At 37.5% G+C, this 25,894-nt stretch overlaps 1 protein-coding gene across 5 annotated transcripts in view; it reads left to right on the top strand.

The window, feature by feature from the left end:
* NALCN (sodium leak channel, non-selective) overlaps window positions 1-25,894 on the top strand; it is a 374,466-nt gene that overhangs the window by 215,837 nt on the left and 132,735 nt on the right. For all 5 annotated transcript variants that reach the window (XM_039473391.2, XM_039473390.2, XM_074387470.1 and 2 more), the window contains one exon: window positions 8,073-8,210. In XM_039473391.2, the coding sequence (XP_039329325.1) occupies window positions 8,073-8,210 (138 nt within the window). The remainder of the gene's footprint in view (window positions 1-8,072; window positions 8,211-25,894) is intronic.

Here is a 25,894-nt window from a genome sequence, read left to right on the forward strand (position 1 = left end):
CCTTTCTTCCCTCTTTGGTGGTCTTATTTTTATCCAATGCTCTTAATCTCAGCTTACAACCAGAAAATACAGCACCAAGATGTGAGGCCACTTAGGGAAAACCTGTTATCTGTTTTAGTTGTAATACCAAGGAAGATGGAGGACGAATACAGAACTGGCAGCAAGGACTAAGGTCGGATTTAACAGGATTTCCTGAAAGATTGGATGTAGGGTGTGAGGAAATGAGATGAACCAAAGGTGTCTTCGGGGTCATTGGCCTGAATAACTTGAAGAATAGATTTGTCATTTTCTTGGTTTTGGGAAGGAGAGCAGAAAGAACAGGTTTGGAAGTGGGCATGAAGAGTTTAATATGAGACGTCAAACACTTGAGATTTCTGTTATCTGACATCTGTCCAAGTAAAAATGTGGAGTTGATTCTGGAGGTGGGGCTGGAAATACAACTGTGGGAATCATCAGTACATACATGGGATTTAAAGGCATTATAATGGATGAGATCAAGCAGGTAGTGAGTATTGAGAGGTAACAAAAGATCTGAAGTCGAGCCCTGAAGCTCTGCAACATTTAGACGTCAGGAAATTGAGGACAAAAGAGCAAAGGAGCCTGCAAAGGGCTGGCATTGGATTTTGTGACTCCGTAGCTCAGGGCGCTGGCCCTTTTGGTGATTCAAGATGCTTGCTCACTGCTTTTCTCTGTGTTTTCACCGGTAGCATCCCTATGACATTCCTCCTCTTCTCACTCTCCCGCTGTGCTTTCACCCTCTACTCTCTGGTTCTCACCCTGCTCTCCTATATCCAAGGAAGATGATGCACTCTAATTAGAAACAAGAACTGAACTCAGTAAGCTAATGATTTTCAAAATCTTTCTTCTCCATGAGGTGAAAATCATTGCAATCTCTTTATTCAGTACATTTTCTTTTCCACTTAAATTCTGTTGATGTGGAGACTGATTCCTGGGAACATCCATGTACTGGCAACCTTGACTTTGTCATTTCCCTTTTGTTGCCCCACTCACCTGCATGACTGATCTCCAGTCATTTGTTCTCTTCCAGAGTCTACTATTGACAATCTGATTTTTCTTCATAGTTTTCCAGTAAAATTCACTAGAGATGCTTTTGATATACTTAATTCTTCCCTGGCAGGGTAGAGTTGTTTATTCCAGATCACCTCATAGCAAACTGGACCTCATTCTCAAGTAAATGATTCATCCCAGGTGCAGTTATCAGCAGGGGGGTATCTGCAGTATTAACAGTGATTGACCTGTACAGTGATGTTTACTATGTGATGATGTCACCAGCAACAAACAAAATAGCACTTGTAAACACAGTTGTTTACCCCTATTTACATAAATAGGTTTGGACTTGAGGGGCAACATAGCAAAATAGAGCAAAATTACCAACTCTCCTGTCACTAAAAACTAAGGAAATGAGTAAAATTACCTGAGAAAATTATACCAGCCTAACCACAGAAAGGAAGGGCTACAATTTCATGTTGTTTTCTCTGAATAGCAGCTAGGAGGGAAGAATAGAAGAGAGAGATGAAGGAGGAGGAGGAAAGGGTCAGAGAGGAGAGGAGAAGAGAATGAGAGAGAACATGAACACTCTAGGCTCATCTCTTAAACCTGTCTTCTGGAAGAAATTAAGAAATAAAGTTGAAAAAGCAACTAAACCATATACTCAAATCTCCCAGTCTGTGATGTCTCTAGCCAAGGGGCTATGCAGAGCTCTGAAAAGTGATCAGAACCACTCAGTAGAAGCCACTTGTTCCAGAGGTAAAATAATCTGCTAGATCTTACCATTTTTATTTTTTTTCAACTGAGAAGTCTTGAGAGTGAAGGCAAAATGTCATACCTTGTGAAAATGAATCATCTCCCATTAAACTGCAATAAGTAGCATAATGAAAATATGAAGAGATGAAAACCATTGCTTCAAGAGGACAGGAGGCTTAGGATGAAGAGGGGTGAGGAGAGCCCCAGGATTTGTCCTATTCCCCCATACCAAAAACAAAAACCAACAGCAGGACATTGTCTTTGCCCTTACCTGGAGTCAGCAAAATGGAAATGATGGCTGGAGAGAGGCCAGTGGATTTGGGGAAGTGAACCCTTAGGACTGATTAGTTCTGGCTACACTAAAGAAATCCTGAATCTACATGAATTAAGAAATATCTGAAGCCTGATATTTCAAGCATAACTGACCATACACAGCCTCAGCTAAAACTTCTCTCCCTGTAAACCCCTCTCCTCATACTGAGACAGTAAAACACAGAGAAGTAAACCTAGCTGACAAATTTAAAAAGGACTCTACTGACTGGGATAAGATATTTGAAATAATTCTCTGGCACTGTATTAGAATAAAAGAGCTAGATAATAAAGTTAAAGATGGAAATTATGGCAACTATGGAACCAGTCTAAAAATAAATTAGTTCAAATTAAAGCAGGTAGTGAGAGGACCCCAAGAACAGTATCTCTAAGAGTAAGAATCAAATGGTTTCTGGGCAATTGATAGTTTAAAGAGCATCTGTAGGGTAGTAGGAAGGGTTTATTCTAAACAATAGGTGTAATGTGTGAGGATCTGGAAGCTACTTGAGGTAGAAGAAAGAAAGAATATATTTATTTTCCTAATGGGACATATGAGAAATAATCAGAAAATCTCAGCAAAAACAAAGCCAAACCAAAAATTGTATTAAAAAACAATAGCTCAAATAATGTGAGTTAAATTGGCCCAGATTCTGAGCAATTAATGGAAAGTAAGAAAGGTTCTGTTTAACATTGACCATTTACCGTCTAATACCTTATGTGTCATACTATCAGAGTCTTGGAGGAGCAAGTATAATTTTAGAACATTACCTAGCCCAACAGTAAGCAATGTTTTCATAGAAAACATTGACTATCAACATATGGATTATCAACTTACTGAGAAGCATGGAAGGCCCAATTATGATTGAAAAACAAAATGTAAATATTGTTAAACTTGAGGATGTAAATGTGTACATGACACATATAGAAAATAAAAGCAGAGAGAAGAGGTGATCTGACAGGTGGCAGTGGCAATACCTTCATTTCACACAGGGAGGGGTCAAGTCTTTCTAGTTTAATAGAAAAAGAAATAGAGATTTACATATAAAATTTGGGAGTGGTTAAGAGAAGTGGGGAGTGATGTTGATCCTGAATGAAATCTTCATATATCATAGCAGAAGTCTATGTCTAAAGTGGATAATCAAGAAATCCTAAACAGGGATAGGCATAATACCATCAGAAGTACAAACAAAAAATGGTTGAAAATGGTGGCCTCTGAAAAGTGGACTGAGATGTTTAGGAATGACATTGTTGCCTTTTATTCATTAAGAAAGATAAGATAAAGTTTCTTTACTACTTCATGTTTCAATTATATGCTATCATCATGATTAACATTTTGAAAAATAATATTAAGAATGAGCTTACCAAGAAATGAGTAGAAATTATATAAGAAGAAATCTTTGTTTAGAACTATGACTAAAGGCTTAATAAATGCAAATATATGTCTTTCTCCTAGATTGGCAATCATTTGACAACAATATCAATTTTTCTTTAAAAATCTAATGTGATCCCAATGAATAAAACAAAATTTTTGAGGGAAATTGAACATAAAAATATACAAGAAAATTCTGAAAACAAAGGGTTTTGAGTAGGGGTGAGTAACTCTACTGGTTTTTAAAAAGTACAATTATTAGGCAATTTGGAGATGAAATAGATTGATGGAAAATAATGGAAAGTCTAAAAATAGAGCCATACACATATGAATATTCAATATATGATAAAAGGGTATTTCTTTTTTTTTCTTTTTTTTAATTGCATTTTAGGTTTGGGGGTACATGTGAAGAACATGCAAGATTGTTGCATAGGTACACACATGACAGTGTGATTTGGTGCCTCCTCCCCTTCACCTATATCTGACATTTCTTCCCATGCTGTCTCTCCCCATGTCTACACCCCCGTCCCTTCCCCATTTCCCCCCAACAGACCCCAGTGTGTAGTGCTTCTCTCTCCGTGTCCATGTGTTCTCATTGTTCAACACCCACCTATGAGTGAGAACATGCGGTGTTTGATTTTCTGTTCTTGTATCAGTTTGCTGAGAATGATGGTTTCCAGGTTCATCCATGTCCCTACAAAGGACATGAACTCATCATTTTTGATGGCTGCATAATATTCCATGGTGTATATGTAGCACATTTTCCTTGTCCAGTCTATCATCGATGGGCATTTGGGTTAGTTCCAGGTCTTTGCTATTGTAAACAGTGCTGCAATGAACATTCGTGTGAATGTGTCCTTATAGTAGAACGATTTATAATCCTTTGGATATATACCCAGTAATGGGATTGCTGGGTCAAATAGAATTTCTATTTCTAGGTCCTTAAGGAATCACCACACTGTCTTCCACAATGGTTGAACTAAATTACACTCCCACCAACAGTGTAAAAGGGGTATTTCAAATTAGTGAAGAAAAGATATGTATTCAATTAAGTTCTGCTGAATCAATTGATGACCTCTTATAAAAAGATTAATTCCTGTCTCATTACTTATACCAAAATTCCAGATTTAAACTGATTTAAACAGCCACTTCAGCTTCAACATGTTTAAAATAATAAATTAAGGAAGGTGTAAAACTAGTGCACAAAACCACAGGTAAATTTCTATTTAATCTTGCAGTGTGGGAAGTCTTTTTAAGCAAAATAAAAACACTTTTTTAAAAAACGAATGACAAATTAGAACACACTGGAATTTAAAACTGATCTTTGCAAAAATATAAGAAACGTGTAGGGAAAAATGTATTAAACATACATGGCAGATAAAAGATGGGTTTTCTTAATTTGTAAAGAGTTGGTGGAAAGCAGTAAAGTAGAAGGTCAACAGGGCAGAACAATGGAATAACATGCAAATAGGTAATTTAAAGAAACAGCTTCCTCTCTGCCTTCTCCCCATTGAAACTCTGCTCCTCTCATTACTAAGGTCAATTGCTCTCATTTTTCCAAAACTGTTCTTGATTTGCCCAAGAGGACTGAATTGGCTCTTCTCTGTTGCCAATTTATTAGTTTTACAATATTTTGCCAACACACCATGGTTAATATTCTTCCCTTTCTTTTAATATTATTTTTGCTTTTGAGACAGTCTTACTCTATTGCCCAGGCTGGAGTACAGTGGTGCAATCTCAGCTCACTGCAACCTCCTCCTCCCCGGGTTCAAGTGATTCTCCTGCCTGAGCCTCCAGAGTAGCTGGGATTACAGGTGCCCATCACCATACCAGGCTAATTTTTGTATTTTTAGTAGAGACAGGTTTTACCATGTTGGCCAGGCTGGTCTAGAACTCCTGACCTCAAGTGATCCACCTGCCTCAGCCTCCCAAAGTGTTGGGATTACAGGCGTGAGCCACCGTGCCCAGCCAATATTCTTCCTTTTCTGAGAATTGATCGTGTTCATCTTCTACCCCTCTCAATTATACATTTCTTAAGGGAAGAAACCATGTTTTACTCAGCTCAATCCCCAATGCACCAAACCTTGAGTAGCCACTAATAATCCCTGTTTGAATAAACAAAGACACAGGTCCTATGGACAATGTAAGTAAGTGCACTTGAGTCAGTATCTCCAACACACTATCATATGAATTTAATTTCCTGGATAACATCTCAACAAAACTGATAAGACACCCTTCAAGCAGGACACAGGTTAGTTTTCAGCGTGTAATAGAAGTATTTGTTGGCACTTCCTTTCATTCGTTTATTCATTTCAGCAGCTAAACACACAGATCCCATTGTAACAAAAGCTTTGTTTGCAAATATAATTCAGTACATCTTACAATATGAGCTTGCAGGTGGTTGAACTATGTGGAAATAAGATTTTTTTTTCTTCTGAGACTCTGAAATTAGAAGAAGATAGCCCCAGTATTCTTGCCCATGTCGATTATCTCACAACAACAGATTACAATCCCATAGCTCCACGTTCCTGAGCATCTACTGAACACATAATAGCTGTGTTGACCAAATGTGATGCAGTAGATAGAAAAAATCAGTTGGTTTGTGCCTAAGACAGCAGAAAGGTGCACCTACATTTTTGGTCTCCAGACACCAAAAATAAATCTGTTGGACTTAATCATGAGCTTTCCTGTTACTTTTGGGGAAAGAAAGCCATGTCTAGTAAAATATCTTTTATAGTGGTGGGTATTTTGACTCCACCTATTTCTACTGAATCTTTAGGATGTGTACATGTTTTTACACTGACACTTGAAGAAAATACAGCAATCTGATATTTTTTATGTTAATAATCTTTGGAATTTGTGTTCCTCGCCTTTGGATGCAATAAATATTCAAGAAAAAAAATATAGAGGGAAAAAAATAATTGCCCTAAGTGGTAAGTTCTGAAATACCTATAAGTTTAAGTGATGTGTTGAAAAATTCTCAAAAGCAATTTTAGAAGGAATAATTTTTGCAGAGGGCGGCTGTCTCTTAGGGACTATGGCAAGAAAAATAGTATATTACCCTTGGTGATGCTGGGGTCAATTATCAACAACAACATACGTCATATTTTCATGAACAAAAAACCCTTTGTAAGATGAAATTATAGAGAAATTAACTCAAGGTAAAGTTAAGTACTTTGCCCAGGGACAGAGGGTAAATGGAAGAACTTATCTTCTACTTCATGGTTCATTTAACAATTGCTCCTTTTTCAAATAGGTCCACTGTGTTCTGGGCCTTCAACACTGTACTTCCACACACACAAAAAAAAAAAGTTTGTTATCCTTACTAAAGGAAATTACGCTTAGGTCACTTCTTGGCCTTCTGGCTAAGATCAAGTGTGAAAATTATACTTAGAGAGATTACTATGTAATTAGGCCTAGGTGGATCCTGGGTAGACTTCACTGAATGCAGAGTGCAAGTACTTACCATGCAGTTCTAATGCCTGGGTGCTACTGCTATCAGTGTTATAAATTAATAGAGTGACTTTGGGATAATCACTTAGTATCTTTGAGCCTCATTTTCCTTATTTTCAAAAAAAAATTGGATTGGACGTCCGTAACCAGATTAAGTCTCTCTTTAGGTTCTCCAGTGTAACCAGGTTTCTGTATTGGCCTCAGTTTGTCTTTGCATTATCCTGGACTTTGTTTATTGGAATCCCAATATCTGAGAATTCCATATATGTCTTTATTGTATTGAAGCCTATAAAGATATTTTTAAAGAGTCACTAGACTCCAGTGAGCAATTTCCTCCAGACATCATCATAGTCTCATTACAGTTTTTATTGACTGTAATGTGTCTAGGATACATGAGTTGAAGATGCATAGATACACATATATTTAATTAGAAAAATATGTAAGAAGGAAACTAGCCAGAGGTCTTCACAGAAAGAGTATGAGACTTTTAGCTTGACTGGCTTTTGTTGAAATGGTCTATTATTTATTTATATATTTATTTGTTTTTGTTTTTGTTTTTGTTTTTTGGTATTGGCTTCTTCTATGATCTTGACTCTGTGCCTTGAAACTCTTTTTAAATCATGAAAAATGTGTTTGTCTTTACGTTGTTCAGTGTGGCAATATAACTTAGACATATTTCTTTTTTAGAGTCACATGTTTTTAATTGATAGCTGAAATAGTGTGATAGATGGGTTCTATAAAAATAAAACTCAGGTTATTGTTCTTTTGTATGCTTTAGACAAATAAATGTAATTCACCATAAAAATAAGTTTCTCTTAAAAGGAACAAAAAGGTAATCTGTTGAAAATGTTAGATAGCTTTCTGAAAGGGAAAAAAAAAATGGCAAAAACCAAAGATCTTGAATTTATTTCTAATTTGCTCAACAGTATTTACTGCCAACAAAACAAATTTTAATTCAGGGTAATTATTTTCTTATTCCACATCAAATAATTAAATATCACATTTTAAGATCTTTGTTCTCATATCTTTTCTATCTGTTGAATCAAGACTGTTCTTGCCCTGATCAGTCATAAAAATCAATAATACTGAAATCGAAGTCTTTGAACGTCACATGCTAATTTAAAGTTCTATCCAAGCCTAAAACTAATGTGTAATACATTCATTCTTTTCCTCTTAGGCATTTATGTCCATGTTCCAGATCCTCACCCAGGAAGGATGGGTGGACGTAATGGACCAAACTCTCAATGCTGTGGGACATATGTGGGCACCTGTGGTTGCCATCTATTTCATTCTCTATCATCTCTTTGCCACTCTGGTGAGTTTAGCATCTATTTTCAATTATATCTTGGAATGTATAATGGGATGAGCATCAACAGATATTTGACCTATTGTCAATTTTAAAATGAGCGCCAAAGGACGAATGCAGAGGAGTCCGGTTGGGTGAGAGCCCTCCTTTTATTCTAAGTTTCTACACATCAAAGAACTGCTTGATTTGTTAGGTTAGAAATTTTCCCCATCAGGTACCAGTGTTTGCAAGAGGGAAACAAGACAGAACAAAACGGAAATCTCACATTTACATACAAATTTAAGTATCCCCAAGCATTCACACCTAGATGATCTCAGGATCAAACCAGAACTACATTATTATTTTTTTAATCATGTAGAGACACTGCCTTCATTTCACAGCGTCCTCTTCACAGCTGTAATTAAACTGAAGACAGAAGCTGTGGACCTCAGGGTGCAGTCAGTTAATTAGAAATCAGCACGGTGTTTTTGTGCTATGTGGGACTGGAAGAAACACATGGAAAAAAAATAAAACACATCACTGCAAATATTGTAAAAGCACAAGAAAACTGAATACCAAAGTCCAGTAAGAACCGAATTCTGTCACACCAGCAGATTTTTCTCTTCAGCGTACTTCCATTAAAAACAAAGAAAACGTGATGAAATGCAGCCTATGACTTACTAAGGATTGTAATACCAAATGCACATCTCTATATAATAAATGTGTTCATATTCAAGAAGCAAACCTAACTTCTAATATGATGTTAGAAGTTCCAAGTTGTGGACTCAAATGTTACCCTTTATCAGAAACACAAGAAATAAAAACAACTGCTACTATTATTTTTGGCACTATGTCTTACAGTTACAAAATATCTTACAATATTATTGTTAATCTTTGGAACACCCAATTAGACAATATTCCCAGTTAACAGATGATAAAACCGAGGTTCAGAAGAGTTTAGTAGTTTGTCCGATGTCACATAGAATGTAAATGTCAACAGAGTGTTCCCAGGTCTGTCTGATCTAGATTTGGCCTTTAGTCTTGCAATTATTTATTACTGCTTTCCTGGATAATGAAGTTTAAAGTTACCTGAAAGATATCTTTGTCAAGTCAAACTTCTGCCAAAGAACCTCTAACATAAAACAAATTACATATGGTCTCTAAGTTTATCGTTTCGATTCTAAATATCTATGAATAAAATAAATCCTTGAGAAACTAGATATGACTTAGAAGTTGTGTTTGCTGTAGACAGAGGCTTTCAAAACTAACGCATGTCCACCAAAAAGTGTATGAGAATTCATTGTTACGTGGTGTGCAGTCCTGGACTTGAATAGTAGAACCACTTAAACATAGTTTTGGCCTTTTTTTTTTTTTTTTTTTTTTTAACCTGGAGTTGACTTCTGAAACATGCACAAAAGACAGGAACATCCTACAGTAGGAATGGAAGCCTGGCTTGCAAAGCCAAATCTGGCTATCCTGGTGTTTGTACAACACAGCCCTGGGGTCTTTGCGTCTTCCCTTCCAGGACCTTGAAGCCTGTGCCATTTATTCATTCATGCATTCATTTACTCATTACTCATGCATTCAACTAAGTGTATTAAGCACTACGTGTTTAAGTTACTCTAAAACTATGGAATTTCTCAGAGACTACTGATTTTGGGTTAAATGCAGTATAGATTTGATTGAAATCATCTATGTCAGGGAGTATCAATCTCATTGTTTTCTAGTAATCAACCTGTTTTCCTAATAAAACAACATCATGCTTCACTTTCCTCATTAAAGATGTTTCACACTCAGATATATGTTTGATGCTTAAATCAGACACACAAAATATGAAAACTGGATGGAAAAACTATGTAGCCTATCAAATTATTTAGTAAAGTAATATTTTTTTTCAAGTGAAAATTCTAGGGCCACTAAAATAATACATTGTTAAAACTGGTAAATAGCCTCCTCGGGCATCTAAATCTTCTTTATGACCTAATATATGGCATTGGTTGTAAACACTTAAAGTTCATCCAAGGACTCCTGGGGTGCACCTGAGGCTTTAGGAATCCACAGGGCACAAGACAAAAACCCATCTCTAATTCCACTCTTTCCATCTGCTGATTGAAGTATCTACCCAAAACATCTGTTCTAACTTTTTTATTGTGATTTTCAAAAAAAAAAAAAAAAATTCTAAGTTAAAACTAAAAATTGAAATAATTTGCTCTTTTATTCACATTTTTTAAAAGTTTATAAAGCAATTGAGAATTCAGAAGCCTATATGTTAATGAGAACAGTTTGGTAAACGTGGTGTCATATGAAACTATGAAATTGGAGTCCAAAAATCCAGATTCAGGTTCTAGTTCTGCTGGTGACTTGTTATGTGATTTTGGAAGAAGCAGATAACTTTCCTGATCTCTCTGTTGTGTTATACCAGAAAGTGAGGATAATAATTCACAATACACCTAGTTTCCAAGATTGTCATGTATCTGTGAGTTAACCCTGTTTCTCTGAAGATGTTTTAGACCACCAAAACTGAGCCCTTTTAAGTGTAGATAAGGCAATATGTGCATTTAAAGCCATATATTAATGTTAAATTACATTATGTTCAAATATTTTTAATTTATGGAAGTAAAATATTATTGATTAGGGTATCATTTATGCCCCTTCTGAATTAATTTCCACTCTTCCTTCTTTCTCTCCTTCCCTACACCTTTTCTCCTAGGCAATGACTATGATAATTTTAATATAAATTCATTTTCCAATATTTAAAACACATTTCACTAAATTTAACATTATATCATTTATAAGACTCAGTTTGTGTAATACTAAGGAGAAAAGCAAAATATACACATAGAAGATAAGGTGCATCCCTACTTCAGAGTTGCTTTTTTTTTGATAACTTTTTTTTTGTACTTTAAGTTCTGGGGTTCATGTGCAGATCATGCAGGATTGTTGCATAGGTACATACATGGCAATGTGGTTTGCTGCCTCCATCCACCCATCACCTACATCTGGCACTTCTCCCGCATGTTATTCCTCCCGACCTCCCCACCCACCCCCGACTGTCCCTCCCTTGGACCCCTCAACAGAACCCAGTGTATGATATTCCCCTCCCTGTGTCCATGTGTTCTCATTGTTCAACACCTGCCTATGAGTGAGAACATGCGGTGTTTGATTTTCTGTTCTTGTGTTAGTTTGCTGAGAATGATGATTTCCAGATTCATCCACGTCCCTACAAAGGACATTATGTTTCATGGTTGCATAGTATTCCATGGTGTATATGTGTCACATTTTCCTTGTCCAGTCTATCATCGATGGGAATTTGGGTTGGTTCCAAGTCTTTGCTATTGTAAACAGTTCCACAGTGAACATACATGCACATGTGTCTTTATAATAGTATGATTTATAATCTTTTGGGTATATACCCAGTAACGGGATTGCTGGGTCAAATGGAATTTCAATTTCTAGGTCCTTGAGGAATCACCACACTGTCTTCCACAATGGTCGAACTAGTTTACACTCTTACGAACCCTGTAAAATTGTTCCTATTTCTTAACATCCTCTCCAGCATCTGTTGTCTCCAGATTTTTTAATGATCGCCATTCTTTTTTTTTTTCTTATTTATTTATTTATTTATTTTTTCATGTTGACATTTTGACTTTTTTTTTATTGCATTTTAGGTTTTGGGATACATGTGAAAAATATGCAAGATTGTTGCATAAGTACACACATGGCAGTGTGGTTTGCTGCCTTCTGTCCCCTCACCTGTATCTGTCACTTCTCCCCATGCTATCTCTTCCCACCTCCCTACCCCCTGTCCCTCCCCCATTTCCCCGCAACGGACCCCAGTGTGTAGTGCTCCCCTCCCTGTGTCCATGTGTTCGCATTGTTCAACACCCGCCTATGAGTGAGAACATCCGGTGTTTGATTTTCTGCTCTTGTGTCAGTTTGCTGAGAATGATGGTTTCCAGGTTCATCCATGTCCCTACAAAGGACGTGAACTCATTGTTTTTGATGGCTGCGTAATATTCCATGGTGTATATGTACCACATTTTCCCTATCCAGTCTATCATCATTGGGCATTTGGGTTGGTTCCAGGTCTTTGCTATTGTAAACAGTGCTGCAATGAACATTCGTGTGCATGTGTCCTTATAGTAGAATGATTTATAATCCTTTGGATATATACCCAGTAATGGGATTGCTGGGTCAAATGGGATTTCTATTTCAAGGTCATTGAGGAATTGCCACATTGTCTTCAACAGTGGTTGAATTAATTTACATTCCCACCAACAGTGTAAAAGTGTTCCTATTTCTCCACATCCTCTCCAGCATCTGTTGTCTCCAGATTTTTAATGATCGCCATTCTAACTGGTGTGAGATGGTATCTCAATGTGGTTTTGATTTGCATTTCTCTGATGACCAGTGATGATGAGCATTTTTTCATATGTTTGTTGGCCTCCTGTATGTCTTCTTTTGTAAAGTATCTGTTCATATCCTTCGCCCATTTTTGAATGGGCTTGTTTGTTTTTTTCTTATAGATCTGTCTTAGTTCTTTGTAAATTCTGGATATCAGCCCCTTGTCAGATGGGTAGACTGCAAAAATTTTTTCCCGTTCTGTTGGTTGCCAATTCACTCTACTGACTGTTTCTTTTGCCGTGCAGAAGCTGTGGAGTTTGATCGGGTCTCATTTGTCTATTTTGGCTTTTGTTGCCATTGCTTTTGGCGTTTTGGTCATGAAGTCCTTGCCTATGCCTATGTCCTGAATGGTTTTGCCTACATTTTCTTCTAGGGTTTTTATGGTGTTAGGTCTGATGTTTAAGTCTTTAATCCATCTGGAGTTAATTTTGGTGTAAGGTGTCAGGAAGGGGTCCTGTTTCTGCTTTCTGCACATGGCTAGCCAGTTTTCCCAACACCATTTATTAAACAGGGAATCCTTTCCCCATTGCTTGTTTTTGTCAGGTTTGTCGAAGATCAGATGGTTGTGGGTATGTTGTATTTCCTGTGAGGCCTCTGTTCTGTTCCATTGGTCTATATCTCTGTTTTGGTACCAGTACCATGCTGTTTTGATTACTGTAGCCTTGTAGTATAGGTTGAAGTCCGGTAGTGTGATGCCTCCCGCTTTGTTCTTTTTGCTTAGAATTGACTTGGCTATGCGGGCTCTCTTTTGGTTCCATATGAAGTTTAAGGTGTTTTTTTCCATTTCTGTGAAGAAGGTCATTGGTAGCTTGATGGGAATAGCGTTGAATTTTTGAATTACTTTGGGCAGTATGGCCATTTTCACGATGTTGATTCTTCCTAACCATGAACGTGGAATGTTTCTCCATCTGTTTGTGTCCTCTCTTATTTCATTGAGCAGTGGCTTGTAGTTCTCCTTGAAGAGGTCCTTTACGTTCCTTGTTAGTTGTATTCCTAGGTATTTTATTCTCTTTGTAGCAATTGTGAATGGCAGTTCTTTCTTGATTTGGCTCTCTTTAAGTCTGTTACTGGTGTATAGGAATGCTTGTGATTTTTGCACATTGATTTTGTATCCTGAGACTTTGCTGAAGTTGTTTATCAGTTTCAGGAGATTTTGGGCTGAGACGATGGGGTCTTCAAGATATACAATCATGTCATCTGCAAACAGAGACACTTTGATTTCCTCTTTTCCAATTTGAATACCCTTTATTTCTTTTTCTTGCCTGATTGCTCTGGCTAGAACTTCCAGTACTCTATTGAATAGGAGTGGTGAGAGAGGGCATCCTTGTCTAGTGCCATATTTCAAAGGGAATGCTTCCAGTTTTTGCCCATTCAGTATGACAAACTGTTGGTTTGTTGTAAATAGTTTTTATTGTTTTGAGATACGTACCATCAATACCTAGTTTATTGAGGGTTTTTAGCATAAAGAGCTGTTGAATTTTGTCAAAGGCCTTCTCTGCATCAATTGAGATAATCATGTGGTTTTTGTCTTTGGTTCTGTTTATGTGGTGAATTACGTTTATGGACTTGCGTATGTTGAACCAGCCTTGCATCCTCGGGATGAATCCTACTTGATCATGGTGGATGAACTTTTTGATATGCTGTTTTAATCGGTTTGCCAGTATTTTATTGAAGATTTTTGCATCTATGTTCATCATGGATATTGGCCTGAAATTTTCTTTTCTTGTTGAGTCTCTGCCGGGTTTTGGTATCAGGATGATGTTGGTCTCATAAAATGATTTGGTAAGGATTCCCTCTTTTTGGATTGTCTGGAATAGTTTCCAAAGGAATGGTATCAGCTCCTCTTTGTATGTCTGGTAGAATTCGGCTGTGAACCCATCTGGACCTGGGCTTTTTTTGGGTGGTAGGCTCTTCATTGCTGCCTCGACTTCAGACCTTGTTATTGGTCTATTCAGGGTTTCGACTTCTTCTGGGTTTAGGCTTGGGAGGATGCAGGTGTCCAGGAATTTATCCATTTCTTCCAGGTTTACTACTTTATGTGCATAGAGTTGTTTGTAATAATCTCTGATAATGGTTTGGATTTCTGTGGAATCTGTGGTGATATCCCCTTTATCATTTTTTATTGCATCAATTTGGTTATTCTCTTTTCTTTTTTATTAATCTGGCTAGTGGTCTGTCTATTTTGTTGATCTTTTCAAAAAACCAGCTCCTGGATTTATTGATTTTTGAAGAGTTTTTTGTGTCTCTATTTCCTTCAGTTCTGCTCTGATCTTAGTTATTTCCTGTCTTCTGTTAGGTTTTGAGTTTTTTCTTTTATCTTGCTCCTCTATCTCTTTCAATTTTGATGATAGGGTGTCAATTTTAGATCTCTCCTTTCTTCTCATGTGGGCACTCGTTGCTATATATTTTCCTCTAGAGACTGCTTTAAATGTGTCCCAGAGATTCTGGTATGTTGTGTCTTTGTTGTCATTGGTTTCGAAGAACATCTTTATTTCTGCCTTCATTTCATTGTTTATCCAGTCAACATTCAAGAGCAAGTTGTTCAGTTTCCATGAAGCTGTGAGGTTCTGAGTTAGTTTCTGCATTCTGAGTTCTAACTCGATTGCACTGTGGTCTGAGAGACTGTTTGTTATGATTTCTGTTCTTTTGCATTTGCTAAGGAGTTATTTATTGCCAATTATGTGGTGAATTTTAGAGTAGGTGTGATGTGGTGCTGAGAAGGATTTGGAGTGGAGAGTTCTGTAAATGTCTATTAGGTTTGCTTTTTCCAGGTCTGAGTTCCGGTCCTGGATATCCTTGTTGATTTTATTTCTGGTTGATCTGTCTAATATTGACAATGGGGTGTAAAGTCTCCCAATATTATTGTGTGGGAGTCTAAGTCTTTGTAAGTCATTAAGAACTTGCCTTATGTATCTGGGTGCTCCTGTATTGGGTGCATATATATTTAGTATCGTTAGTTCTTCTTGTTGCAGAGATGCTTTTACCATTATGTAATGTCCTTCTTTGTCTCTTTTGATCTTTGTTGCTTTAAAATCTATTTTATCAGAGATGAGAATTGCAACTCCTGCTTTTTTTTGCTCTCCATTTGCTTGGTAGATCTTCCTCCATCCCTTTATTTTGAGCCTTGTGTATCCTTGCATGTAAGATGGGTTTCCTAGATACAGCACACTGATGGGTTTTGGCTTTTTATCCAATTTGCCAGTCTGTGTCTTTTAATTGGGGCATTTAGTCCATTGACATTTAGGGATAGTATTGTTATGTGTGAATTTGATACTATCATTTTGATACTACCTGGCTGTTTTGTTGGTTAGTTGATGCAGCTTCTTGATTGTGTTGATGCTCTTTTACCATTTGGTGTGTTTTTGGAGTGGCTGTTACTGGTTGTTCCTTTATATGTGTAGAGCCTCATTCAGGAGTTCTTGTAGAGCAGGTTTGGTGGTGATGAAATCTCTGAGTACTTGCTTGTTCGCAAAGGATTTTATTTTTCCTTCACTTATGAAGCTTAGTTTGGCTGGATAGGAGATTCTGGGTTGAAAGTTCTTTTCTTTAAGGATGTTGAACATTGGCCCCCAGTCTCTTCTGGCTTGTAGGGTTTCTGCTGAGAGATCTGCTGTGAGTCTAATGGGCTTCCCTTTGTGGGTAACCCAACCTTTCTCTCTGGCTGCCCTTAGCATTTTCTCTTTCATTTCAACCCTGGTGAATCTGATGATTATGTGCCTTGGGGTTGCTCTTCTTGAGGAATATCTTTGTGGTGTTCTCTGTATTTCCTGGATTTGAATATTGGCCTGCCTTGCTAGGTTGGGGAAGTTTTCCTGGATAATATCCTGAAGAGTATTTTGCAGCTTGGATTCATTCTCTTCATCACATTCAGGTACACCTTTCAAACGTAGATTAGGTCTTTTCACATAGTCCCACATTTCTTGAAGATTTTGTTCATTCCTTTTTGCCCTTTTTTCTCTGTTCTTGCCTTCTCTTTTTATCTCATTGAGTTGATCTTCGACCTCTGATATCCTTTCTTCTGCTTGGTCAATCGGCTGTTGAGGCTTGTGCATGCTTCACGAAGTTCTTGTGTTGTGTTTTTCAGCTCCATCAATTCACTTATAATCCTCTCTATGCTCTACATCTTTGTTAACATTTCGTGCAATCTTTTTTCAAGGTTCCTAATTTCTTTGCGTTTAGTTAGAACATGTTCTTTTAGCTCACTGTAGTTTCTTACTACCCACCTTCTAAAGTCTGATTCTATCATTTCATCACACTCCTTCTCCATCTGGTCTGGTTCCCTCGCTGGTGAGGAGTTGTGATCCCTTTTAGGAGGAGAGGTGTTCTGGTTTCGGGAGGTTTCATCCTTTTTGCGCTGGTTTCTTCCCATTTTTGTGAGTTTATCCACCTGTTGTCCTTGTAGTTACTGTCTTTCAGATTGAGTCTCTGAGTGAGCTTCTAGTTCGTGGATGCTGAAGTTACTTCTTTTTTTAAATTTATTTATTTTAAGCTTTCATTCTAACAGTCTGGCGCCTCTGCTGTAGGACTGCTGAGGTCCTCTCCGGGCCCTGCTTGCCTGGGGATCACCTGCAGCAGCTGCAGGACAGTAAGGGTTGCTACCAGTTTCCTCTTCCGCTATCTTTGTCCCAGAAGGATGCTCGCCAACTGTCAGTCCATTCTCTCCTTTATGAGGTGAGTCTTTGGATCTATGGGGGTCAGGGAGCTACTTGAGGAGACAGCCTATCTTTTATTGGGACTTAAGTCCTGAGCTGTGAGTTCCATTGTTCGTTCAGAGCTGCTGGGCAGGTACGTTTAGGTCTGCTGCAGCTGAACTCATAAAGCACTTTTTGTTCCTAGGTGCTCTGTCCCGGGGAGTTGGGGCTTTATGAGTTTCTGTTGTGCTACTGCCTTTTTTGATTTTTCTTTCAAGTCTACCCCACCCAGCTAGCAGCAAGCCTAGCCACTGCCTGCCTGCAGAGGCTTTGCTGAGCTTCTGTGGGCTCTGCCCAGCTGCCCTGTGCTCTTCCCTGCAGTCCTGTTTATATGGGTGTAGATAGAACTGTCACGGCAACAGTGGCCCCGCCTCTGTTATGGCGGACTCTCTCTTTTGTGACAGATTGCCTCGGCAACGGCAGGTTGCCTCCGCGACGGCAGCCTGCCTCTGTAGTGGTGGAGAGTCTCAGTAATGGCAGACGCCCCTCCCCCACCAAGCCATACCATCCGGGGTTCAGCTGTGCTTGGTGTAAAGGGCTCAACACAGAGGGTTTTCAATTACTGTTTTTGTTTTCATTGTTGTTGGGGGTGGGGGGTGGGACCAACCGAACCTGATCACCTGGCTCCCTAACTCAGAGTCTTGTCTTCTGCTTTTTATGTTGAACAACCCCCCGTTCCATTCGCTTGTTGAAAAGGCGCCAGGATCTCCCATGCTGTGACTCACTGAGTCAGCTCAAACAGCAGCGCTGGCTCCTGGTGGATTTTTTGCCTAGGAGTCTCCTGGCCTGGCTCGCTATTTCAGATGAATGGGCAACTCTGCTGTCTCAGGGCTCCGATAATGATCGCCAGTCTAACTGGCATGAGGTGGTATCTCAATGTGGTTTTGATTTGCATTTCTCTAATGACCAGTGATGATGAGCATTTTTTCATATGTTTGTTGACCTCATATATGTCTTCTTTTGAAAAGTGTCTGTTCGTATCCTTTGCCCACTTTTGGATGGGTTTGTTTGTTTTTTTCTTGTAAATCTGTTTTAGTTGTAGATTCTGGATATTAGCCCTTTGTCAGATGGGTAGATTGCAAAATTTTTTTCCCATGCTGTTGGTTGCCAGTTCACTCTAATGATGGTTTCCTTTGCTGTACAGAAGCTCTGGAGTTTAATTAGGTCCCATTTGTCTATTTTGGCTTCCATTGCCAATGCTTTTGGTGTTTTAGTCATGAAGGCCTTGCCTATGCCTATGTCCTGAATGGTTTTGCTTAGGTTTTCTTCTAGGGTTTTTAGGTGTTAGGTCTTATGTTTAAGTCTTTAATCTGTCTGCAGTTAATTTTAGTGTAAGGTGTCAGGAAGGGGTCCAGTTTCTGCTTTCTGCACACTACTAGCCAGTTTTCCCAACACCACTTCTTAAACAGGGAATCCTTTCCCCATTGCTTGTTTTTGTCAGGTTTGTCAAAGATCAGATGGTTGTAGATATGTTTTGTTGCCTCCGAGGCCTCTGTTCTGTTCCATTGGTCTATATCTCTGTTTTGGTACCAGTACCATGCTGTTTTGATTACTGTAGCCTTGTAGTATAGTTTGAAATCAGGTAGTGTGATGCCTCTGGCTTTGTTCTTTTTGCTTAGAATTGTCTTGACTATGTGGGCTCTCTTTTGGTTCCATATGAAGTTTAAGGTGTTTTTTTCCAGTTCTGTGAAGAAGGTCATTGGGAACTTGATGGGGATAGCATTGAATCTATAAATTACTTTGGGCAGTATGGCTATTTTCAAGAAATTGACTCTTCTTAACCATGAGCATGGAATGTTTCTCCATCTGTTTGTGTCCTCTCTTATTTCCTTGAGCAGTGATTTGTAGTTCTCCTTGAAGAGGTCCTTTACACCCTTTGTTAGTTGTATTCCTAAGTATTTTATTCTCTTTGTAGCAATTGTGAATGGGAGTTTGCTCATGATTTGGCTCTCTGTTAATCTGTTATTGGTGTATAGAAATGCTTGTGATTTCTGCACATTGATTTTATATCCTGGGCCTTTGCTGAAGTTGCTTATCAGTTTAAGGAGATTTTGGGCTGAGACGATGGAGTCTTCTAAATATACAATCATGTTGTCTGCAAATAGAGACAATTTGACTTCCTCTTTTCCTAATGGAATACCCTTTATTTTTTTTTTTCTTGCCTAATTGCTCTGGCTAGAACTTCCAATACTATAATGAATAGGAAGGGTGAAAGAGGGCATCCTTGTCTAGCACTGGATTTCAAAGGGAATGCTTCCAGTTTTTGCCTATTCAGTATGATATTGGCTGTAGGTTTGTCATAAATAGCTTTTATTGTTTTGAGATATGTTCCTTCAATACCTAGTTTATTGAGAGTTTTTAGCATAAAGGGTTGTTGAATTTTGTCGAAAGATACTTCAGAATTTTTAAAAGGTGAAAGGAAATGTACATCTTAAAATCAATGAAATGCAGAGGTATCCCACACATACATGCATCCATTAAAAATATGTAGTATTTAGGCCCAAGACAGTGGCTCACACCTATAATCCTAGCACTTTGGGAGGATGAAGTGGGTGGATCACCTAAGGTCAGGAGTTCAAGTTCAGCCTGGCCAACATGGTGAGACCCCATTTCTACTAATAATACAAAACATTAGCCAGGCATGGTGGTGGATGCCTGTAATCTCAGCTACTCAGGAGGCCAAGGCAGGAGAATCACTTGAGCCCAGGAGATGGAGGATGCAGTGAACCGAGATTGTGCCATTGCACTCCAACCTGGGCATATATATATGCATTCCAACCTGGGCATATATATATATATATATATATATATGTGTGTGTGTGTGTGTGTGTGTGTGTGTGTGTGTGTGTGTGTGTGTAGTATTTTACATTTAAGGTTCCCATCTAAATACATTTTATACCCACAATTCTGAAGATTAATATTGTTTTCTTAGTTTGCAAAGCACTACTCCAGTCAACTGATGGCCATCCGTGGGGCAGTGGTCTGGTAATACATGCTTCTCTCCCTGTAAGTCTATGCTGGGGCCAAGTTAGGTGTGGTCATGTTTTCCCTCATTATCAATTATTAGTAGCAGCAGTTTTTAGAATAAATGATATCAAACTCAACATATATTCTGCAGTTAAGGTTTTCGCCAGATATTTTTTTCTGAGATCTTTTTATCTTATTAAACATGAAGCTAATTTAGTCATTATTCTAGAGAGCCACATAGTCCTCCACTAACTGGGAATATGCCATATTGTTTATCAGTTCCTTTTCTGATGGATGTTTACGCTGTTCTCCACAATTGTCCTTTTATAATGCTGCAATCCATGTATGTATAGTGTCCACTTATGTAATTTCTCTAGAACATATGCCCAAAAGTAGAATGCCTAGATCTTAGGTGCTGCCCAAATTGCTCTGTACCAGGGATCTGCAAGCTCAGATACCAAATCCAGCCCACCACCTCTATTGTACAATCAGTGAGCTACAAATGGTTTCTATAATTTAATGGTCACACAAGTACCCACAAAATATCCTCAGCATTGCCTCATGGTCCTTGACATCTAAAACGTTTACTGTCTGGACCTTTAAGAAAACATTATAGAGTCCTGCTCTGTAGATAAATTGTGTTACTTTACCCTCACAGGAGCAATAGTTGAGAATTCCTGTGTTCTTACATTCTCACTAAGATGTCACATTGTTTGACATTTGAGGTTTTGGTAATCTTATGAGTGAATAGTGGTATCAATTGGGCTTGCATTTTTGCATTTCCATAATAATTAATAATGGAGCAGCTCTTACGTTTATTGAGCATCTTTTTTGTGATTCACTCAATTATTTGCTTTACTTATTTTCTAAAAACTAATTTGTCTTAACTCATTTATTGGATATTTGTTGGATATTAATCTCTTGACTATTATATGTGTTGCAAATATCCTGTCTTAGGCAGTATTTAGTATTCCAGTTTGTCTGTGATGTCTTTTGACATTATATATATATATTTTATTTCATTTTTAGTTAACAAATAATAATTGTATATATAGTGGTCCTCCTTTGTCCCAGAGGGAAGCATTTCAAGATTCCCAATAGATGCCTGAAATCATGGATAGTTGAACCCTATATATACTATGTTTTTTCTTATAAATACATACCTTTGATAAAGTTTAATTTATAAATTAGGCATAGTAAGAGATTAACAACAATAATAACAAAATAGAAGAGTTATGACAATATACTGCAGTAAAAGTTATGTGAATGCACACTCTCTCTGTCTCCATCTCTCTATCCTTTTCAAAATGTCTTAATATTTTCAGGCTGTGGTTGACCACAGGTAACTGAAACCACAGAAAGTGGTACAGTGGGTAAGAGGGGGCCTACTGTATTTGTGGGGTACAATGTGATGTTTTGATACATGTACACATTGTGGAATGATCAAATTGGGTCAAAACTATTCATTTTTCACTGATGGTTTATGTTTATTTTGAACTCATAGCTAAGAAATTCTTTCCCACCTGAGGTAATACAAATATTCTTCTATACCTTCTTCTAATTGTTTCTAATTATTGCTTTCCACCTTTAAGTCTTTAGCTCATCTCTACTTACTGTTTAGATATAGTGTCAGCTAGATGAAATATAGTATTTAAATAAAACTCAAATCCATTTTTCTCATTTATATGAGAAACTACAAGCTTTAGAATATTTATTTGATTTCTCTAATTATGAAGTCTAAAAAAAATATTCAAACTTTTTAATTTATAAATTATGTTTTAAATGATACATAATTAATTTGATAGAAGGAAACACTATATAACTAAATTAAAACAAAGAATGTCACTTCTATACGAACCAAAAAGTCTAATACTGAAGTCACTTCCCCAGTGCACAAAAAATTTTGCTTAAAATGTAATCAGCAGTTGTTTTTCTTTTCCTTTATACCCTTAGACTAACAATGACTGTAACAGGCTTTTTCAAGTGAGTTCAATTTGATTCGACACATTTTTATTGAACCTCTACTACCATGTGTAGGTACTAGCCTACATACTGTCCAGAGTGGGAAAGAGCTTAATTCGTGTCCTCTTAAGGGCAACAAATAAAATCAGCACTGATAAACCAGACAAGTCAACCAACAAACAAATAAAACCTGTGGTTCAAGGCCTAAAGATGCAAATGATCAGAGAGGCATGTCTACATTGCTACTTGCTATGTGATCAATAATAAGGATCAGCTTCCCAATTTTTCCCAATCTACCTTATGTGAAATATTAAAAGTAGTGGCAGTAAAACAGCTGGAGTTAGTGTGTGAGCTAACATATAAATACATGCAAGAGGGTGACAAGTCTGTGTTCTACACACAATGAATGCCCCGAACTTCACATGTTAAAGTCTCTATTCCATAAGCCTGTCTTTAGAGCTGAACTTACCTTAAAATAAGCATTTTTTTAGTCTAATTGTATGTTTCCTTTTACAAAATACTACAAAGCATTTTAACCCAAATAGGTGAGAGAGAGAGAGAGAGAGAGAGAGAGAGAGAGAGAGAGAGAGAGTCTGTAAATTACAAGCTCTGATTTGTCTTTTGTTCACACTGACCAGTGGTGTCATACAACTTGGTGAGTTCCTGATTTAGTCTTCTCAGGGACAGGCATGTGCCAAGCAGCGAAAAACAAAATGTGTGGCTTGTTCTGGAATAAAGAACAGCAAGCTATTTCATCACCCCCGGGGGCACCAATTTGTCAGCCCACAATGAAAATCAAGCTTAAGTATACAGCAAATGCATATTCATAACCACCATGTATTGTTCCTTTCAAATATCTCTCTCTTCTGCCAGGTATGTATTCTGTATCTCTGTCCTGACTGATTGCAGTTTATTGCATGCTTGTCAAATTCATCTTCTTCCCCACCCTTCCCAATGATTTGGGATAAGGACTATGGAAGACCTAACAAGTTGAAAGACTCCATTTTTCCCACAACGTTTTTCTGTCTATTACTGTTTCAAAGGAAAGCCCTGTGATGTGAATACTGAAAAGAGAATATAATTAAGCATGCATTGTGGGTAGTCTTTTTGTTACCTTTGAAGTGCTGAAATTAACACAGCAATCTCTTGATTTTGCCTCGGTAGTGGCAGCTTGCTGAGAATAGTCATATTTTGCTGACAGAAATGGGCATTCAAAAGTATAAATTAAATAACTTGATTTTACAGAATTCATTTAAAAGTGCATCTGTGTTGAACGTATCCCCATTTTACACTGTGCTGATTACATTTGACTTTCTGTTGACCCATATATAAAGCGAAATTGTTTCATACTATAGGCTGCAAGACAGCTGAGGATAGAGTGATTATAAATGGTAAAAAGGAAAAGAAAAACGCAAGATTGTGGGACATTGATTCCTGCTGTGTTTCTATTGTATATTTGAAAATAATTTTAAAATCAGAATTATTAATAAAGTTCACAGCAAAGAAACAAATGAGATTAAAGGTGAAATTTCAGCTAAAAGGCCATCTTTAAGCTATATAAAAGGGAAAAATCATAAAATTAAACTTTATAAAAAGAAATGAAAACAGAAAGCTATAGGCTAAGGTCATGACTATCTGCAGAGTCAGAGAGAATGTAAAATAGGATATGTTGCTACAGGGAGAGAAATTTTCAACCAAGAAAATCCATTAGAAATGACAAGGCTGCCCTCTTGCAAAAATAAATCACACTTTTGAGCTCTTAGAATCATGATAATCCAAAAGTCTTATTCTGAGGGAATGAGTATATTGGACTGAATGATTTGTGTCACAGAAAAATTGGAGGAAATGATTATACTTGTAAACACAACTATTTCAGTAATTTATTGAATTTTACTGAAATTTATTGTAGGCAAATAGAACAAATAAATGTATCTGTGGTTAAACGTATAAAACTTGAACATAGCAAATAACTACCACACCCTTAACTGAGGTGAATCTGGGCTGTTTCAGAGGAGAACAGGGAGGAGGTATTAGAGAAAGAGAATCGTAAGAAATATCAGAGAAATCAAACACCTGTAAGACCCTGGCACAGGCACCAGATTGAACCTGGAAGATTACACTTTTGAAATCCACTCAGCCTGAAGGTCAAAATTCCGTTATGTCATTCATAAATATTTTGAGAGAGACTTCCCAGGCTTCAGTAGGCCTGATAACGTGGCATTTTCCATAGTGAATGCATTGTCAATGCGAAACATATCTTAGCAATGGGCATTATAATCTAAGGGAGGTAAAGAATTAGATACCTGAAATATTTGGTGATTCTCCACTTTTTCATTGACATCACTGATTAATACTGTATGAATATTGTTCATAAAATTAAAAAGTGGATACATACATAAGTTGTATACTACACAGTAGAACAAATACTATTTTGCATATTAATATGATTAAATGCTATAGACCTGTTAAAAGTGGCAAATAGTGAATGCACAAGAAAATATATATTTGACTTTCTTTTTTACAACATTGCAGAAACTAAACACCAATGTGTTGAAAGCATGCATGTATTTAGCAGAGTTCAAGAGGAAATGAAGGGTGATGTCATTAGCCTTTTTCACCTGATATTATATTGTTTAAAAAAAAAGTGTCATGTATGCCCTGCTGCCTTATAAATTGAAATATCACATAAATCTAAATATTAAAAAATAAATAATGCAAGGCAAATTAGTTGCACAATCTAGAACAGGCAAAGTGCAAATGTAAAAGTGTTTCATACATATGATGACACTCTTGTGATTCAATGTGGCAAGTCTCTATAAAATTCCTTTATGACATCAATACTGTTTTAATATAAACCTCTAAATCACATTTAATGGCTATAAAAAAAAAAAAAAACTTTTCGCACAGCAACATGTGGCACTGGAGGTAAACATTAACTGAAGGAAGCATGCAGACATCGCTGTAATGGGTTCTGACTGCTAACGAGCCTTACCTCAGCTGTCTGTAAAAATAGAACAAATGGGAACACTCAGACAACTGAGAAATGGTTCTTCCTTTCAGAACTAGGGCTTGTCACCCATTCCCATGACTTTCTATATCATATTGTGGCAAGTGTCTGACACCCAGGTCAACCTGCTTCTTCAGTCCAAATCCACAGTGCACTGGGTATCATTGACAAGTGAAATAGGGTGGACACCAAGCTGCCATGCTTCCTCCACTTCCACCTCTTTATGACAGTGGTTACTGTCACCTTATGAGAGTCTGTGAGAAAAGAACTACAAAGTCATTCTCACCTTCTGGCAATCAGCTACAGACTCACCCTGCACCTCCTGAATCTTCTGTTTCCATTGTAAAGACATAGCCAAAGCCTTGGACCAGACTTTGGTCATCGCTCACCCTGAGTGCCAGTTGTCACCTTATCACAGTGCCCTACATGCCAGGGACAGGGAGATGAGGATCAAGCTGAAAGTCCACATTCAAATAGGGCTTCGGGGAAACTCAAGCCCTCCCACCACACACACACACACACACACACACACACACACACACATTTTTTTCGAACCAGTTCCTGTTTTGAAAGTTTGTACTTTTGTCACCTCATTGTCACATTAATTGACAAATTATGCCTAAACAATGATATTTGCTGAATAAAATTAGATTTATGCCAACTTCAAGCAAACTTCAAACTTT

Source organism: Saimiri boliviensis, chromosome 16 (assembly GCF_048565385.1).
Source record: "Saimiri boliviensis isolate mSaiBol1 chromosome 16, mSaiBol1.pri, whole genome shotgun sequence".
Classification (NCBI taxonomy): Eukaryota; Metazoa; Chordata; class Mammalia; order Primates; family Cebidae; genus Saimiri; species Saimiri boliviensis.